The sequence below is a fragment of the Cucumis melo genome, chromosome 7 (genome assembly GCF_025177605.1).
Source record: "Cucumis melo cultivar AY chromosome 7, USDA_Cmelo_AY_1.0, whole genome shotgun sequence".
Lineage (NCBI taxonomy): Eukaryota > Viridiplantae > Streptophyta > Magnoliopsida > Cucurbitales > Cucurbitaceae > Cucumis > Cucumis melo.
In genome coordinates this window covers 25,648,804-25,667,510 of record NC_066863.1, presented here as the reverse complement: position 1 = coordinate 25,667,510, position 18,707 = coordinate 25,648,804, and the positions used below count along the sequence as shown (strand labels likewise).

General features: G+C 29.6%; 2 protein-coding genes across 3 annotated transcripts; both read right to left on the bottom strand.

Annotated features, from left to right (window-relative positions):
* Window positions 1-2,998: 2,998 nt before the first annotated feature.
* Window positions 2,999-7,834, bottom strand: LOC103494378 (proline-rich receptor-like protein kinase PERK4). Of its 2 annotated transcripts, none has more exons than XM_008455512.3 (9): window positions 7,654-7,834; window positions 7,234-7,537; window positions 5,852-6,232; window positions 5,257-5,775; window positions 4,886-4,972; window positions 4,276-4,346; window positions 4,079-4,155; window positions 3,789-3,933; window positions 2,999-3,622 (listed from the first exon to the last, which is right to left on the bottom strand). In XM_008455512.3, exons 2-9 carry the CDS (start codon window positions 7,457-7,459, stop codon window positions 3,218-3,220), a joined length of 1,911 nt encoding a protein of 636 aa, XP_008453734.1. In that variant the 5' UTR covers window positions 7,460-7,537; window positions 7,654-7,834; the 3' UTR covers window positions 2,999-3,217. The 2 variants fall into 2 exon arrangements, with proteins under 2 accessions (XP_008453734.1, XP_050943149.1); XM_051087192.1 differs by having other exon boundaries at window positions 5,852-6,166; window positions 7,654-7,818.
* Window positions 7,835-10,135: 2,301 nt separating this feature from the next.
* LOC103494377 (F-box protein At5g49610-like) lies at window positions 10,136-13,816 on the bottom strand. Its single transcript, XM_008455511.3, has 2 exons — window positions 13,479-13,816; window positions 10,136-11,499 (listed from the first exon to the last, which is right to left on the bottom strand). Exon 2 carries the CDS (start codon window positions 11,480-11,482, stop codon window positions 10,295-10,297), a length of 1,188 nt encoding a protein of 395 aa, XP_008453733.2. The 5' UTR covers window positions 11,483-11,499; window positions 13,479-13,816; the 3' UTR covers window positions 10,136-10,294.
* Between the last annotated feature and the right edge of the window lie 4,891 nt (window positions 13,817-18,707).

Here is an 18,707-nt window from a genome sequence, read left to right as displayed (position 1 = left end):
AAGAAGAAAAGTATTTTCTTCATTTTCGTGGTCGGGGGTTTTAGGCGGGAAATTTATTGACGTTTTGGACCCTGAAAAAGTATTTAATTACGAAAATACCTCCCTACTATTATTTATTACAAGCAGGAGGGTCCGAAATTATCTTATATCACAAAATTAACAAAAATGTTTATAAAATATAACAAAAAAAATAAATTAGATTCTATTAATATTTGGAAAAACTCATTATGATTTTGTAGGTAAACTAAATTAAATTGAAATGGAAAAGGAAAAGAGAGTTGTTATTGATGGAAAGAAATAAGCTATTTAGGAAATATAGCTAAAAAAAACTATAAAGTTTATGAATTTTGCTCTCTTGTGTAACTAAATATAATATTTTGTTATTTTTTAAAATGATTCAAATTAAATAAAAGGTAGACAAGTTATTGTAAATGAAAATTTGTTAAAAATATTTTTAAAATATAACAAGATTTTATACTCAATGATAATTGTAGTTTGGTTTTGAAAATATTTCCAAAAATTTTATCATTTAATACAACTATTCATGTATAAATTGTTTGGTTCAATTTTAGAGGTGTTTTTTTAAATACGAATTCAACTAGAATTTTGAGTTTTCTTATAAAGACCAACATTTTTATTGGATTCAACTTTAATAATTCTTCCCTTTCTAAAAAAGTTTTGTCATAATTGGCAGGTTGTTAGGCTCGATCCATGCATGAGTGAACTCTTTGACTGGTTTCATGAAAAACAACTATGAATCCAATGAAACACCATAGCTTTAAGGCGTATCTCACTGATTGAAAGAGGACGTTGTTCGGCCTAATTTTTGAAGTTCAAACTTTCTCCATTGGTAGTATTTCAATTTTACTTTCTTGCATGTTACCACAAAACCAACATTATGCTTTTATAAATGTTTTCCTGTGTTCTTAAAATCTACTAATCATTTTTTTAGTAAATATCTCGATGAGTGTTCTTTACCCTCTTTAGGTTTTTACTTGAATGATTTGAGTTTTGATGAATTTGTTAAAAATCATGTTCTTGATATGTTAGATGAGAGTGTTACATTTACCTGATAAACTATTTGATGAAAAGTTAGATGAAACCTTTCCACTCTGTTTTGATTTTGATTTTCACTTTGAATTTGATAACGATAATTTTCATGAATTTGATGATGATTATGTTCACGAGCATTTTGATTAAAAATTTGACAAGAATGATGCATCTCTTTTGACTATAAATTTGATGATTTAGATATGAATGATGGTTTTTTAGAAAATCATTAATTCATGTATTCAATAATTCCTTCTTTAATGAATTCGATAATTGCAATTTTATGAATTGTCTTCTCCATCTTTCAACAGTGATTTTGAGTAATTGAATATTATCAGTGAAGAATTTGTTGTTAAAAATTTCTTAGCATCGTATCGTAATCGTTGATGAAAATTTTGATTCTGTCATCGTATTTGCAAACTTATCAAAATTTTATGAACATACAAATGATAAATTTTTTTTTTATCTTCGATGACAATGTCGAGATTATTCAAGAAGAATCTATTTTTGATAATGATAACAATTACCAAGTTAAGCATGAAAAATTCTTATTCAAATTCCATGAAAATAATCAAATTTATCCCCCTCCTAACAATTTTGCTTTGAATAAAAGTCACCCATCAAAAGGAAAATATAAGGATTGTTGATGACTTGAAATTAAATTAGTCAAGGAGAACTTTTTCCTCAATGATAAATCCAATTTTAATTTATCACATTTTTTGGACAATGATAGTTCTTTTAGTTCAATGTTGTTTGAATATCACATTCTTTTAGTTCGCTTCTCGATAAGATAAATTTAGATCGACTGCTACTTTGTCAACAAAAACTACTATCAACAAAACAACTCGATCGAGCAAAAAGGTCCCTCTCCTCTCAAGTCTTGAGCAGCCTATATTCTTGTCCAGTGGCTCTCCCACCTCCTTTCAACTCGAAACAAAAGAGTTTGTTAGGTCTTTTTCTCTTATATTTCAAGATCTTTCCCATCTTTTTGTACGAACTTATTTTGGTTATCGTATAAAATTATATTTCAATATTTTTGTAAAGAAACAAAAGAAAAAAAATAGTTAAATGTTCTCCTTTAATTTTTAAACTTCAATTCACTATATTTTAATTTGCCACTATAATCTCCATTAATGATGATAATGATATGTATTGGAAAAACTACCCTTTTTACTCCAGGTTACAAGGACATAATTCCTACATTATTCAAAACCATCTATTTAATTTATTTTGTAATCTTCATTATTTCCAAAAGAAAAAAAAAAGCTAATATATATAGTTAAATTTTATTTATGTTAGTTGAGTTATACTCATTTGAACGATCAAAATATAGTCGGTTAGAAATATATGTTTGTTGCAATAATTTATGCATGTTAAGATGGTGAGAATCCCACATTGGATCAAAAATCAGGAGAACGATATCCACTCTTACAATAGAAATGAATTACTCTTCTCATTGTCAATTAAATTTAAGACGAGGTTTCATTCTATATTAAATATGGCATCAAAACACATAAAATCCAATCATGTATTCATCCAATAAAATGAAATCGAGACCCGATCAAGATTGGTAAGTCAGAAACATTATCCAAAGAGAGCATGTTAAGAATCTCATATTGAGAAAACAAAACAATGACTCACAATTCTTATGAAATAGATAGGTTACTTCCTCTCCATTGTTAATTGATTTTGAAACGAAACTCTATACTATCAAGTAATTTATACAATTAATCACTAGTTTCGTAAACTAAATGTTAGTTACATGCTAATTTTGTATACAAACCATAAATTAATAAAGAACAAGAGATCAAACCAAAAAAAGAAAGAAAAATAGAAATTGCAGAAAACAATTAATGTAAGGTATGTATGATTGAAGAAACAATCAATCCTCCAAAAATGAAGACACAAAATCTACAGATAGTATGATCAAAACAAAACCTAAACAAAATTTAAAAAAGAAAAATAAACTTTAATAAAACCACATTTTGATCCATATCCTTCTTGGCTATTTGGCCACGACCACATCACAATTTTTAATCGACCAATAGAAATTCAAACAAACTCAAATATTTATCCTTTTTGGTTTCCCCTTTTTTCCTATGTAATCAAACAAAGTTGAATTTTGATAATGATATTAAAGTGAGAAAAGAAAAAAAGAAGAAGAAGATTAAAAGAGCGGCCTTTGGGTCGTCCCGGGGCCGGGATGGTTCATTTCTCGGGAATCGTTGCTTGAAGTCGCGTGCTCACTGCTGTCGTCCGACAAAGCGATCTTCCTGAATTTCGACATGTCGGCTTGGTAGGCATTGGAGTCGTAGTCGGAGCTAGCGGCGCTAAAGATGGAGCTTTGCCCTGGTCTTATGCCTTCGTTTAAGTCGTCCAATGACACGTCTCCTTCTAAGGCTCGAACCACTTGGCTCATTTTTGGCCGCTTTCTAGCCGAGTGGCGTATGGAGGCTGCAGCACAAGCCACCATTCGAGCCATTTCTTGTGTGTTGAAATCTTTCTCCAAACGTATATCCACCAACTCATCGTATGTTCCATCCATTAATGCTCGAGTCATTAGTGGTCGAGCCTGCGTCGTAAATAGTCAATCATTTCAATTATTTTGATTAAATTAATTTAGACTTTTTGGAGTTCCAATTCAAGCTATGTTTTTATCACAAATATATTGATAAATCTAATTTCTTAGAACTAAATTCGTAAAATAGACTAATTATAAGTTTGTGAAGTATACAAACCCAATCAACTAAACTGTCATCCATGGTATGAGTAGGATCTACGGGACGTTTTCCTGTAATGAGTTCCAATAACATTACACCGAACGAGAACACATCAGATTTCTCTGTTAGTTTTCCACTTGATGCATATTCTGGTGCCAAATACCTGAATTAATTACATGTATATCAATATTAACAAAAACACTAATCCTCATACAATATTTTTAGTTAGACATGTAGACATTATTACTCAACTACACACTGCAAGTATATGTTAGTAACTAAGATGTATGTAGTTTAAATTTACTTACCCGAATGTACCCATGACTCTAGTCGAGACGTGTGTGTGATTATCCGTAGACAACTTAGCCAATCCAAAATCAGCCACCTTCAATTAACACGCCCCATCAAACATAATTAGAATTGAATTCCCACCAATAGAAACCATATGTTATCGATAAATTATTATAATTCAAACATGTCATGTTTGTTTATTAATTAGACATACCATAGCTTCAAAATTGGCATCAATCAGAATATTAGCTGACTTGATATCTCGATGAATAATCTTCGGATGACCTGAAAGGAGAAGTGATTTGATATCTCTATGTTAATTATTCTATGAAGTATGAACACTATATATTCTATTATTCTTTATTAAGCAATTCATGAAGTTTAATTACTTTTTATCAATAGAATAAAGTTAACTTGACTAAAAAAAATGTATTATTGTAAGCAACCACATAAATTTCTTTTGTTTAATAATTATTTCACTATTAATTTTCTTTTTTCTTTTTTGAAAAACATGTCTATTTTCTCTCTTTTTTATTGGTTTCCACTAAAAAAGAAATTAGGATTTTCCAATGTTTTTTTTCCAGAGTAATAGTGAAAGAGAGTTGAAAATAAACATAAATCTTAAAAGACGATGTTACTAAATAGGAGAATAAACAATTAGTACTTAGATTTGTGTTTTAGACTAGTCATTAATAGAAATTTTATATACAAGTTATAAAGTTGGTTTTGATTGTAAATGTGAGTTTGACTCAACCGTAATTAACATTATATTCATTCTCAGATGTTTATCCATTCATACAACATAAAAGAAAGAAAATTCTTACAATCTTCATGAAGATAAGCAAGTCCCTTGGCAGAACCTATGGCAATGCGAAGTCTAGTCGACCAATCCATTACTGGAAGACCTTTGCCTGAAACCAAAATTCATCGATATAATTAACTTTCACAGGTCAATAAAATCTTTAAAAATGAATTTATTTCCTATACTTTGTTCATTATAGTTTGAAGGAAGTTAAAATTTAAACTCTATGATTAAAAAGTTTAAAACAGTTGGAATCGTTTGATAAAATTTTGTAACAACACACAAATAGTTACTACTGTAAGAACCATTTATAAATGTTTCGTGTATCTAAACTAAATTCTAAATTTCTTTAAAATAGGAATGCAATTTGCAATTTAAGGGACAAGATGATACCATGAAGATGATGCTCCAATGTATTGTTAGGAACAAACTCATAAACCAACATTCTTTGTCCACCAGCAATGCAAAACCCAACCAAAGACACCAAATGCCGATGATGGACTCTACTAATAATCTCAACTTCAGCCATGAACTCCCTCTCACCCTGCCCACTGCCCACCTTCAAGCTTTTCACTGCCACCTCCTTCCCATTGGGCAGTACCCCCTTGTGCACATAACCGAATCCACCCTGCCCGAGTAGGTTTGCATGAGCAAACCCACCCGTAGCTGCAGCAAGTTCGTCGTACGTGAACGTGCTCTTGTTGAACCCAAATGCAATCGATGGTGATGGTGGAGGAAGAGGAGGCCCTGCATAGGAGCTACCTGTCGTCATGTTCTCGCCGCTCATTGGCCACCCACCCGGCCCCGGCGAAGACCCCGATACCGGAGGCCTCCCAAATTGATCTGTCCCGGGACCGTGCATGCCGTTGTGCCAGTTTTGTTGTTGCTGTGTACTGTTGTAATAGTCACCACCTGCATGTTAACCAATGTCATGAAATAAACGTAAATTGTCTATGAAAAAAAAAAAAAAACAAGAAAAGGAATTTACTTTTAGGTCCTCCATGACCATGATCTCCATAATATGGCATAGGTTCTCTCTTTCTCTTCTTCTTCTTTGAACAAACTGCAATAAGTGATATGAGAACAATTATGAAAACGCCCACCCCCACTGCCACTCCAATTATAATCCCCGGGTTGATCTCCGATGGCGATGAATCCTTCTCTGCATGTTGTCTAGCTGGCGATCTTGGTGATGCCTTTCCTTCCGGCAGAGCTGGTGGAGAAAATTCATGTCCCGGTGACGAAGATCGGGATGGAGGAGAATGAGCAACGGGTGACGTCCGGGGGCTACCCTCTTTTGGAGCTGGAGGGGATTTTTGATCATTGGAAGAACCATCGGATGGGGACTTTGGAGATGGAGAAGAATTATCTACCGTATGATAATATATATATGTATATATTATATGTATGTATAAATAAAAGATGAAATATTACTGAAAAGGTTGTAATTCAAAATTCACATCTTATAAGAAAGAACCAAAATGAAGAACCAAGAATTGCTCCTCCAAAATCCAAATCTGGCCTTAAACATCTCATAGTTTAAAAACTCTATATTTAGTGTGTAGCTCAACACATGTTTTCTTTAAAAAAAAAAAAAAAAAAAAAAAAAAGAAGAACCAAATCTTTAATTTCAGAGTAGTGTTGTACTATATTTCTTTTTACAATTTATTATATATACTATTTCATCAACTATTTTTTTTCTTTTTGGATATTTTTAAATATTTTAAAATTTTATAAAATATAGTCAAATTTCATTTATATCAATGATGAAATTGATAGACATCGATAGACTCCTATCAATGTCTACAAGTTTATTAAAAATTATTAATGTATATAACGTTAGAATTTGAAATTTTATTATATTTTGTAAATATTTTTAACAATTTTACTATTTACAATGACTTGTTTTTAGAAAAATAAATCAGTGCGAAGAACTTCCTAAACTAACTAATTTCAATAAGATAAAAGTTTTTGAAACAATAATTATGATAATACGTTTGGTAAATGAAAATTATTTTAAATGAGATTATTTTTGAAGTTATCCACAAAATATAACAAGCATCACAAATTATTAAACGTGTTAGACAGTATCAATATCTTTTGTGTGATAGTTATAAACACGTAATAATTTTATCGTGATTTATTATGTTACATTTTATGCTCCATTTTACTGTTTTTAAAAACAGTATAGCAACTATTGGTCCATAAATTTTAACCCAAAAAAATAGTTGTGAAATGTCTATAAAAGTTTATAAATGGATAAGAGAAAAAAATAGAGTTAAAAATGCCACATTTATTCAAAATACAATTTAATAAAATAGAAACTCCAAGTGAGAGAAGTAATAGAAGATGAGGATGATTTAATAGAACCTGATGGGGGTGGTGGTGGTGAGGAATTATTGGAAGAGCCATCGTTTTCTGGAGATGGTGGAGGAGAGAAATCGGAATTGGCATCGGGAGACGGTGGCGATGGCAACGGCGGCGATTTCTGCGACGGTGGATCAGGTGATGACGGAGACGACGAATCTGGGGATGGAGCGGCAGGTGAAGATTGAGAGTCCGGCCCTGGAGAACTCTCACCATCGCTTGAACTCATCTTTCTCTTATCAAAGCAGTGAAATTCCGGCCAAGATTTAACACGAAAATAGTTTTTGCCGGAAATTTCACCAACTTCCTGAAAAAATAATTAAAAAAAAAAAAAACAAAGGAATTGAGAGATTATTAATTTAATTATGATCATGAAAAAGAAGAAGAAGAAGAAGAAGAAGAAGAAGAAGAAGAAGAATTTACCTATGGAGAAGGGGAAAAGGAAAGAAAATGAGTTTTCAAAGTGAGAATCCCATAAGAGAAATTAGAGGGGGAGACCCTTTTTGGCTTGTGAAATCCAATGGTCTCCTACATACAAGGTGGATTAGGCTATGCTTTTTTCTGTCTAATCCCAAGTTTAGTTGAGAGTTTGTTATTAATAATTAACCAATTTACAGGGTGGAGGACTTTTTGTTTTTTTATTTATGTTTCTTTTTCTTTCCCTTTTTTGAAGCTTTTTTTTACATTTGTTCCAAACACAGCCTCAAACCCCACAATAATTAGCCAATGATTTTAAGTTATGAACTATTTAGGAAAATAAATTTCTTGAGTAAAAAACTGAATGAATAATGTATGGCTGTTGACTCCCCATGATTTTACTTTGTTTTACTTCCCAAATTGACCCATGAATTAATGTCTATTAAGGTTTCTTTTATTTAATTAAGTTTTAAGAATATCTATGTCCCTCTTTATTTAGAATGTTAATATATATCAAAAGTTTTCATCTATGATTATGTTTCAATCTCATCGAGGACAAAGATTTTAGTTTCAATATAGAGGTGAGAGAATTGAATCACATAACTAAACACTAATATATAGTATAAATTAGTTTAGTTGTGCTCACTTTTGGTTCTTGATATATTTTTCAACAAGATGGTTAGCCATGATGTTATGCCTTAGTGAACGAAATGACACATTGGCTACAAAAAAAGGAAGACATAGAACATATATAAGTGAAGTTCTATAGGTTTATTCGAGGGATGAAGATGAAAAAACTACTCCAAATTAAGGTACTTTTTGTTTTGTTTGAGGGAATGATGATTAAACGCTTATTTTTATAAAATGATATACGAAGATTCTATTTGTTATATAAAGAAACATACAAAGGTTGATATCATCATGGAAACTTAAATACCCCAAAATTAAAAATTTATCTTAAATATGGTAAGTTCTTCATTAATATAAAGCATTTACTTAGATACATTTTAAGACTAATTTACGCCTCTTTTTGCGGTAAACAACTCTCGTAAAATTTAACACAAATTTACCACTACACTAATCATACGAAATGGAGTTATAATCTAAATCAAAATACAATAGCATCCATCAATGGTTAAAAGCTCAAAAGCACTAAACATATATATAACTGTTCTAACAAAATAAAAGCACAAAACAAACATTCCATTCGTTAAATCATAAAATCCAATGGCCATCCACTCCTAAGACAAATGGATTTAGTTATCTATGTTAGACTAAAATCCTTAACAAAACTACAAAAACAGAGGTTAAGAAGATGAACCAGATCTCTACGATGTAATCTTCATCATCTTGATCAGCCTTGAAATTATATTCCTCCCACACGCTTTTGAAATCATTACCCGACTCCCAATTCCTTATTTTTGTGTTTTGGTCTCAAACCTCCAAGGATTGATCTTCGAGGGAAAAAAAAAAGGCAACGGAAAAATGTTTATGTAATGCAATAGGCGACAATAACGTCGAGATTGTCGAGACAATATCAAAAGACAACATTTTGTACTTTAAAATTGGTGTGGTATTATTCAACTATATACTATTGTTATTATAGTGTCACATGTGTTACAACATTTGTTGCATTGAAATGTCATAGAGATCTATAAATTTGCTATATAATGTTGTATTTTAATTTAAGAGTGCGTTTGGATGATTTATGGAAAAAATATTTTTCAAGAATAATTTTTATAAGTATTTATATACATAATTTTTTTGTTTGTTATATATAAAAAATATTTATATTTAACTCAAATTACCATAAATTACCATAAAAGATTATTAAACACTGTGTATGAATAATTTTGTAAAGTAACTCTTCTATTTTGATCTTTTTAGAAAAAAATTATATTTCAAAATTAACGTATCTTGAAACTATTGATTTTTTTAGAATTTTGAAATTATTAAAGTTAACACTAGATATTATTTTTTTGTATTAAATTTTTTAGACAATTTTATTTTAAAAGCACAAATATATTGATATGTAAATTCTATTATCATAAAAACTATAATTGATCTCCAACAACAAAACATAGTAATAATAAATTTTTAGTGATATTTTTCCTTTTACAAAAATATATTTTACAACATATGAGAAAATCATTTGGGTAAGTAAAAAATGTGGGAAGAGGGATAGTATACGTTCTAATAATTTTAATATAACATGAAAAACCCCATTGAATTTTCGATCAATCACTAAAAAAATCTATTTTGTCATATTTTAGTTTTGAGTGTTCTCAATTTCATTTTTTTAAAATACATTTTGAGAAGTTACCAAACACTTCAATTTTTTATAAAATAAACTTTTTTTCAAATTTAAACACTTAAACACCTCAATTTTTTATAAAATGATTTTTTGAGAAGTTAAACACTTTGAGATAATCCAAATCGGAACACAGTCGAAGGATAGGATCTACTCTAGATCTAATGCTAGGAACCATACTAAAAAGCATCTTATTTGAATTATGGGGTGACTTACCCATTGTAGAAGTTCAATACCCTTCAAACACCCATTATGACATTCCTATGTATCCAAATTCTTTATACACAACAGAAAAAGAAACTAAGAAAGAAACTCAATCACACCCAATAAAAAGCCTTACACAATCTTGTTTCTGCTCATTTTTCTCGAGATCTTATCAAACTCATGATCCTCCGGCGGCATTTCGTCCACCGGACACACGCTCGCAAGACTATTCACATATGGCAAAAACCGCACGGCACCATCCTCGACATCAATCGCCGCAATCTCTGCCGAATCGACTATTCCAACAAACTTCCCCTTCCTTTCTTCCACATGATAAAGAATCACATTGTTCCCCACAAGAATCATCACTGCACCTTCACTTAAACCTGACAAAACTCTAACATCCCCCTCAAAACGAACCCCATTATCATCATGAAGTGGAATTCTTCTCTTCAACACCATCTCATGGCCACCACCACCATACACCCCTAACCAATAATAACAGTCATCATCATCGCCAGTATCACCATCATCCTTATCGTCGTCATTCTTCGCAATTACCGTAACGTAACACAACTCTCCATTCATCTCCATTAAAGCTCCATAGTGAGGAGAAGGGAGATCAAGAGGGAGCAAAATCTCCCCATATTCTTCATTTGTCATATCGAACGCGAGAATGATGCCATTTGACGTCTCCCAGTACACAAATCCATCCATAAAAAACCCATCTCCTTTAAAGCTCAAATCATGATCACCATCATAAAAGTATTGGGAATCAGAAAGCCTCCAAGAATTAGTTCTAGAAGAGTAAATTTCGAAGAAAACAGCAAGAACAGAAGGAATAGGGACAGCACAGACGAGTTGGAAATGGGAGTAGAAATTGTAAGTGGAAGGAGTGAAAGCAAGCGACAGGGCAGAAACAGAAGAGTGAAACAGAGTAGGTTCAGGGAGTTCAGTCCATCGTTCAGTGGTGGGGTTAGTGATGAAATAAGTGTTGTCTTTGAAAATGCTTTTGCAGCAGAGGAGGCCATGGGAAGTGGTTCTGATGGTGGACATTTGAGGGAGGAAGGGGAGGAAGGCCGAGGAAGGGACGCCATGGGAATAACGGTGGAGAGGGATGAAGAAAGGGCAGAGACGGTGGTAGGCTTGAGAGATGAAGGCGGAGGTTTTATTGAAATGAGTGGCTTGTTGATGGGTGAAGAAAGGGGAATTTATCCAATTGTACCAGTTTTTTGAAACTGATTTGAATCTGATCAATGATTTTGCTGGGAGGAAACGAAGAACATGCTTCGTTATAGCTTCTTCAAGATCAGTCTTCATTTTCTCCCGATAAAAAACTGAAACAATACAAATTTTAGAAGTTCAGTCCACTAGTAAAATAAGCATGCATCATGTTCTATGTTGTGTATTCTGTTTGAAAATATTTCTATGGTTTGTTTCAAATTTACACATACCTTTTAGTGAGTTTCTGTTTGACGATCAATTGAGTTGAGTTATATTGTTAATTATTATAGAAGAGTCAACGGACGAGTTGACATAAATAATGAAATAAGAAATGTGAATTTGTCGTTGCAAATAGCCGGACAATAAACCTATTTAATCAAACATTCACTCTTTCTTTTTTTTTTCTTTTGTTGTGGGATTTTTTTTCTTTATAGAAGCTTATTTATTAGATGGTTTGTTCTCTTTTAGGGTTAGCATCCTTTTTGTTAGAGAGTGCATTGTGCTTATGGTTTATTGCAAAGAAAATCATGCAAACCTTGACGTTGGTTGTTATTAGGTCAATGAGACCAAGTTGAAGTTTCAAGAAAACATATTGTTGTGAGTGATTTTAAAAGTTCTTTCTACTTAATTTTTAAAAATTTAAAACCAATTGGTTATCACAGCAGACTCTTAACATTTATAAGGCATGAAATTTAATTGTATATATAAATAGATTAATTATCAATCAATTTATTATTTTTTTTTTTTTGATATATCAAAAGCTTATTAAATACAAATTAAGTTAGAACCTTTCGGGATTAAATAGATAACAAACTTGAAAGTGTTTGAAGACAAAAACTTATAAATTAACCTTATAGTTCTATTTGAAGATGAATAGTTCGATCTCAGACATTTTTTAGAGTTGAATTTAGTATAAACGCATGTAAGGCTAATCAATGGTAAATAAGTAGCACGATATATTTCAAATTTGGAACCCAACAAAATCCTGTTTTGTAAGTCTACTTAATAAGATCACAGGACAAAAGTTTCATTTTTTAAAAGTTCTAAATGGGTAAGATTAATCCATTAATTAATATTATAAGTGCAAGTAGGACACTCAAACATAATATATTAACAAATATAACAATGTAAAATAATTTACAAATATAGTAAAAATTAAATTTAATTGACTTTGATATACCATATCTATTAAGAGATAATATAAACTTTGATATATTTGTAATTTTTTAACAATGTCAAAATCACTTTTCTTTCAAATGATGTTTAACATTAACTAAAATTGATTTTAGAAAAATATAAAATCATTTCAACTTGATTTTGGAGAAACTAAGAGATAGATGATTTTCATTAAGTGCCCAAATTGTTGTATAAAATATTTTTTGTTAGAGGTTTGTGTATATGTTAAAATTTTAAATATTAGAACAAAAAATGACCAATATCGTCTTCTCTTAAATGGTTAATAAAACAAATTATATATATTTAATTTTTCTTTTAATATATATATATATATATATATATATATATATATATATATATATATATATATATATATATATATATATATATATATATATATATATATAAACATATATCAACGTATGTATATAATAAATTCAAAGGGATATTTTATGAATATAAAAATTAAAACTATTTATAAAATATAAAAAAAAAAACTAAAATACGTTAAATTTAATATATTTTACTATATTTTGTAAATGATTTTAATTTTATGCTATATTTAAAAATGATGCAATAATCCAACCGTAAAATAAATAGAAGTATTTTTATCGTAATTATTCCTCAAATCTAAAATACAATGAGTAATCCTACGTTTATCTTTTGAAACCAAACGTATGAAAATCAATTTTGGTAAAAAAAAAAAAAAAGAAATAAACTTCATGGTTTAAAAATCAACTTTATAAAACCAATCAAACCTAAATTTATTTTTCTAAAATCAATACTCCCAAGTCTAAAACAAACTCTTAAAATCATACTGCTCAGTGATTTTCTCCCAAAAGTAAACATATTTCTTAATCTAAGACATAAAATGAAGAACGGAAAAATAGAAGAGGCGAAACCGAGAAAGACGAACCTGGCCAGAAACAGAATGGCTCTGTTCGTTTAATGCACAAAATTTCGTAGTACTGTTGAGCGGTGAGAATGAAAAGGGGGAGAGAATAGGAATTCCGATCGGATACGAAATATCGACGAGAGGATCGGCGACAAATTAGTTACCGGATAGTTCGGGAAAGGATGGGCGATGAGGAATAGAGAATCGGGAGTGGAGAGAATTGACGAAGTGAAAGAAAGTAAGGGGAATGGGGGAAGAAGAGGAAGATGAAAAATGGTACCACGCGTATCCATTGCTCCGCGATTTCGTCAAAGTCTACGCTATGGCGAATTGTAATTTCCAACCTCGGAGCGAAATTACCTAGAAGATCCCAGTCGTTTGCTGCCAAATATTTGCTTCAAATAATCATAAATAAATAATCCACATTTTCTTTTAAAATAATTTAATTCTAAAGTTTTTTTCTTCATCTTTTCTGGTTTTCATTTTGAAATTTGGTTAGCATAATAGGATTTTAATTTTATTTGAGGAGTCTTTTAAAAAATATAACAAAGTGCAAAATATTAATAATAATTTCGAAAACAGAAAACGTACACATGTACACAATATAAAATACCTACAATGAAAAATATCAAAAATCACAACATGCGTAAAGTATGATCTGGTTATTGTTTGGTACACATCGTTTAGATTTAATGGTACAATCAAAATCTAAAGCATGTTTCTTTTTTCAAGATCGTTTATATGTGTACACAATTTTAAACAACAAAATAACAGTTGACACACGATGTTGAACTAAATAACAGTTTGAAAAAAAATAAATAAAAGAAAAACGGATTAAGAAAAGAAGAAAGACGAATGAAAGAAGAAGAAAAACGAGAGAGTAAAGATGATGAAAATGAAGGGTAAACCTGAAATAATTTAAAAAAATGACAAATTTTATGGACTTTTTCATTTTGTTATAAATATATTTATAGTTTATTATATTTAAAAAAAAATTATTTTACCCTTTTCATTATCAGTATTCTTAATGTTCATTTGATGACAATTGGTCGTTCAACCTCAATGATGGATGGTGGGTGAATCTTAACCATTTCTCTCCATTTCTTTGACCATTTCAATATTTAATTGAAAAATATTTATAATCCTAATTAATTTCACGCAGAAGAATTTGTATAAACATAATAATAAATTCAAAGAAGCCTTTTAGAATTCTCTAACCCACACTTTCACCAATTTATTCAATATAAATATATCGTACCCTTGCTTCCTTATAGCAACAAAAATGGAGAAGGAACTGCAATGAGATAAAAAATATGAGAAGATAAGATAAATAGTGAATCTAGAAAATCGCAGCTTCAATTAAGAGGAAAGGAAAATGTAATACAATTTTTATTTCTTCAATATTGGAGATCTATATAAATATATTTTTTTCATTTCTTTGTAAATATTATTTTTTTTACTAACTTTTAGTTATATAAATGAGTAAATGAAAAATTTTCTTCCATATTATTTTTTATTTTATTTTTCTAGCTAAAATGAGAAAGTAAAATGACATAAGATCTTATGTTTTCTAAATCAACATTCTAAAATTTCTCTTTTTTTTTAGAACGTGTTTTTAAATTTAAAAATTAGTATTATTATATTACTTAACTCTTTTATATATATATTTCTTTCGATAATCTTCAATAATATTAATTTAAAATTATTCTATAATTTAGAGATATAATATTAATTTTTTAAAAAAGTAAATTAAATATTATCACATTTTAATTTATAACTAAACTTGAAATAAAAAGATTAAAAAAAAGTTTGCCTTCACTATTTAATAGAAATTAATTTTGAAACATTTCTATCATTCAAATATTAATTTTAAATAGAAGTAAAAAATGATGGGATGTAACTCTAAATTACGTAATTTTTTTATAAAAATATGAAAATATATTTATTAATCAAATATTATTATAACTTATATTATTAATTTTATATTTTAAAAGATACATACATCCACGTGCAACGTACGTGAAAAAAAACTAGTTATAAGAAAAGGATCAAATTCTTTACGTTTAAATAAGAAAGTTCCAATTATTGTTAAACTAAATTGATTTTAGTGTAATTTTTTTTTTAAACTTAATCCAAGTAGGTACAAGGATGAGAAATAAATTTGTATGTATTACATTAAATAATATTAAATATTGAAAACAATGAAATGCCCAAATCAATTATTGATTTTGTTTTAAAGAAATGAAATCTAAAGGTGTATTTATGAAACTAGGTTGGGTGTTATAGTTAGTAGGTTAATAATAGTATGTGTTTTTTAGTACAATATCTTAATTTAAATATTTGTGTTTAGGGCAAAATATTTTAGTTTAATAATAATAGTAAATATTGTAATAAAGAAAATTTTGAAAATGTAATATTAATAGCAAACATTGCTATACATTATGATTTGAAAATTGTAATACTACATCTACTCAAGTCCAGTCAAAATTTTATTAGTTTGGAGTTAGAAACAATTCAATTTGACGGTTTGAATTTGTAAAATTCAAAATAAAAACCCAAAATATTCAACCAATTTTGAATTTGTCCAAAGCTCAAATGATTGTACTTAATAATCATATGCACACATACTATTTATACGTCATTTTTTCGATGTAGATTAAATAACTGAACCGACCAAATCAGAAGACCATCGGGGAAGATGAGGGACTTGCTTAACAAGTGTTTAGCAAATTGCAAATCAATTATTCAAGTCGACCAAAATTGATCGATACGTTCGTTTTGTTCTTCAACATTCGAAAAATCGATTTGAATATTTATTAAACTGACCCATTGTAATCCTTTAATCAAAATGGATAGTTTCAATTAATGAAAAAGAAAAAACACATGTTTTGAGTCTATGGACTTTTTCGGAGTTGGGATAAATTTTTAGACACGTATGAAACCCTAGTTTATCTTTAGGACACCAACAATTTTTCCGATATCATGTGTGTTTCAAAAAAGTAGTAATAACAACATTAATAACTAAATCACCCCAACCTAAATCTATTATTGATATGGTAGGTTTTTCTAGGGGAGTTACGCTTTCAAATCTATTCAATTATTTGTTGTGGAAAATAGATTGTTTTTCTTATCATTAAAATTAAACGCACTTATTACAATTTTTTTTCATTAGACAACTTAATTGCATAAGGTACCATATAGAGATATTTACCACTTTAGCTATTCATTCACTAGAGTATCCAATATTTTATTGATATGTACGTAGACATTAAATCTAGACATCCACCATTTAACAAGTTGTACTATATACCACTAGAAACATGTGATCTATGTGCATACACAAAAGACTTTTAGATTTGAAGATAACAACGTTGCTTCTATTATTCCCGTCGTTTCTTCTACTTTGGGGTTTCTTTTTCATGGCCTTAGTTTTTAGTTTGAACATTCACATTGTTTACACGAGATTTTCGGAGTAATATGTTTCGTGGAGTTAAACTTCTGTTGATGTTGTGTCTGTATTGATTTAGTGGCGATATGATTCGATCTCTAGTACTTGATTTTTTTTATTCTCTTTCGATTGAATGCATACACTTGATGTATGGAAATTAAACACTTGGTTAGTCCATGAATAGATTCATAGGCCCAACTATATGGATTATTTGAGTCTTATTTACCATATGGACTAAATTAAGCTACTTTTGAGTTCAATAGAACTTTAGCTCAAATAAATAATATTTAATTGACCTGAATAATTAACTTGATTTAGTGCTCCTGCCAATTTATGTCTTCAATTTTAATTTGAAACACATGCCAACTTTTAATTCTCAAATTCAATTTTTTGTTTTTTTGTTGTTAATTTGGTAAATGATGTGGCTATTTGTGATTGGTCCAAAATTTATCGTTCAACACATACTCCATGTTTCTTCTTTACCACCAATTCAACGTAGATAATAGGCCCAATGTATGCCTCTTTTAGCATGTTTGGAAAAGACAGTTGAGGTTAGGGGTGAGCACGGTTGGCTGAAAAATCGACACGAACGACTGAAACCAAGCCAATTGAGGTCGGACGGTCAGGATAGTACAATCGGCAGTCGGGTTTCGGTTCTCGAAACTCAAAAATCGAGTTGTCATCGGTCGGTTTGAACCGACCCATGTATTTTTTTAAAATAAAATTATATATATATTATAATTATAAGTTTAGGTTTATAAAGAGAAATAAAACAAAATAATGTAATTCTTGTTAAAATCCTTTGTCAAAGAAAATTTTGCTACAACCATAAACTACAATTCGTAATATTTGTAAAAGGAAATTTAAAAGTAAAAGGAAAAAAAATCTATATATTTCACATTTCAGAAAACAAAGGAAAAAAGGAAAAGAAAAAGAAAAAAGAAGGAAAAAGAAGGAAAAAGATAGGGAGAAAAAGAAAAGAAAGTAAGAAACATAGAGAGGAAAAAAGGAAGAAGGAGAAAAAAAAACCCGACCAAAATCGATCAATTGACCGACTGTCGGACCGGTCGATTTTGTTGGAAACAACGGTTGAGATCGATTTTGCAACTTATGTGCCGTCTTGTGGTCGGTCCGATGACAGTTTGGTCGGAAAACTGATCCCAACCGCCTGCTACTCACCCTAGTTGAAGTAGTGATTTTAGGAAAAGAGATTTTGAAAATTTTATTTTTAAATAATCAAATTTATGTTCGGTACCAAATTCTTAAGAGGATCTTCGTGTATTGTTAGGTTTGGTTCTAAAAGTTAATTTAGAATTACACGATTAGTAATCGTAACTTTTAATTAAGAAATAATTATTTAACTAAATAATCATGGTGAATACTTATTTCAATTTATTTTATTTAAAATTTTTATATGTATGGTTGATATGTGTTTATATACATCAATATTGAAAAAAATTTAAAGCATGTATATAATGTTTTATTAACAATTTAATGACAAACATTTCGTCATTTTGTTTCAATATCTATAATTAAAAAAATTCGCAAATGACTAAGTAGCAAAATTTTACATAAAAATTAATTTAAGAATGATTTCTAAGTGACAAAAATCACCTATGGCTTAATTTCTCTAAAATCAATTTGAAATCGTTGTATATTTTTTTAAAATCAGTTTTAGTTGATGCCAAAAAAAATTTGACAATCTCAAAACCACTCCCAAACACATTTTTTATCTAAATTGTTCTTGATCATGTATTTCTTACATTATATTTAATCTTAACACTCAAAACAAGCCTAATCAA

Excerpts from the sequence above, each read along its gene's own strand:
- LOC103494377 (XM_008455511.3), bottom strand. The coding sequence starts at position 11,482 with ATGAAGACTGATCTTGAAGAAGCTATAACGAAGCATGTTCTTCGTTTC.
- LOC103494378 (XM_008455512.3), bottom strand. The coding sequence starts at position 7,459 with ATGAGTTCAAGCGATGGTGAGAGTTCTCCAGGGCCGGACTCTCAATCT. Across the intron at positions 6,233-7,233 it reads ACCACCACCACCCCCATCAG|ATAATTCTTCTCCATCTCCA; the intron begins GTTCTATTAAAT and ends ATCATACGGTAG. Across the intron at positions 5,776-5,851 it reads TGGTCATGGAGGACCTAAAA|GTGGTGACTATTACAACAGT; the intron begins GTAAATTCCTTT and ends GTTAACATGCAG.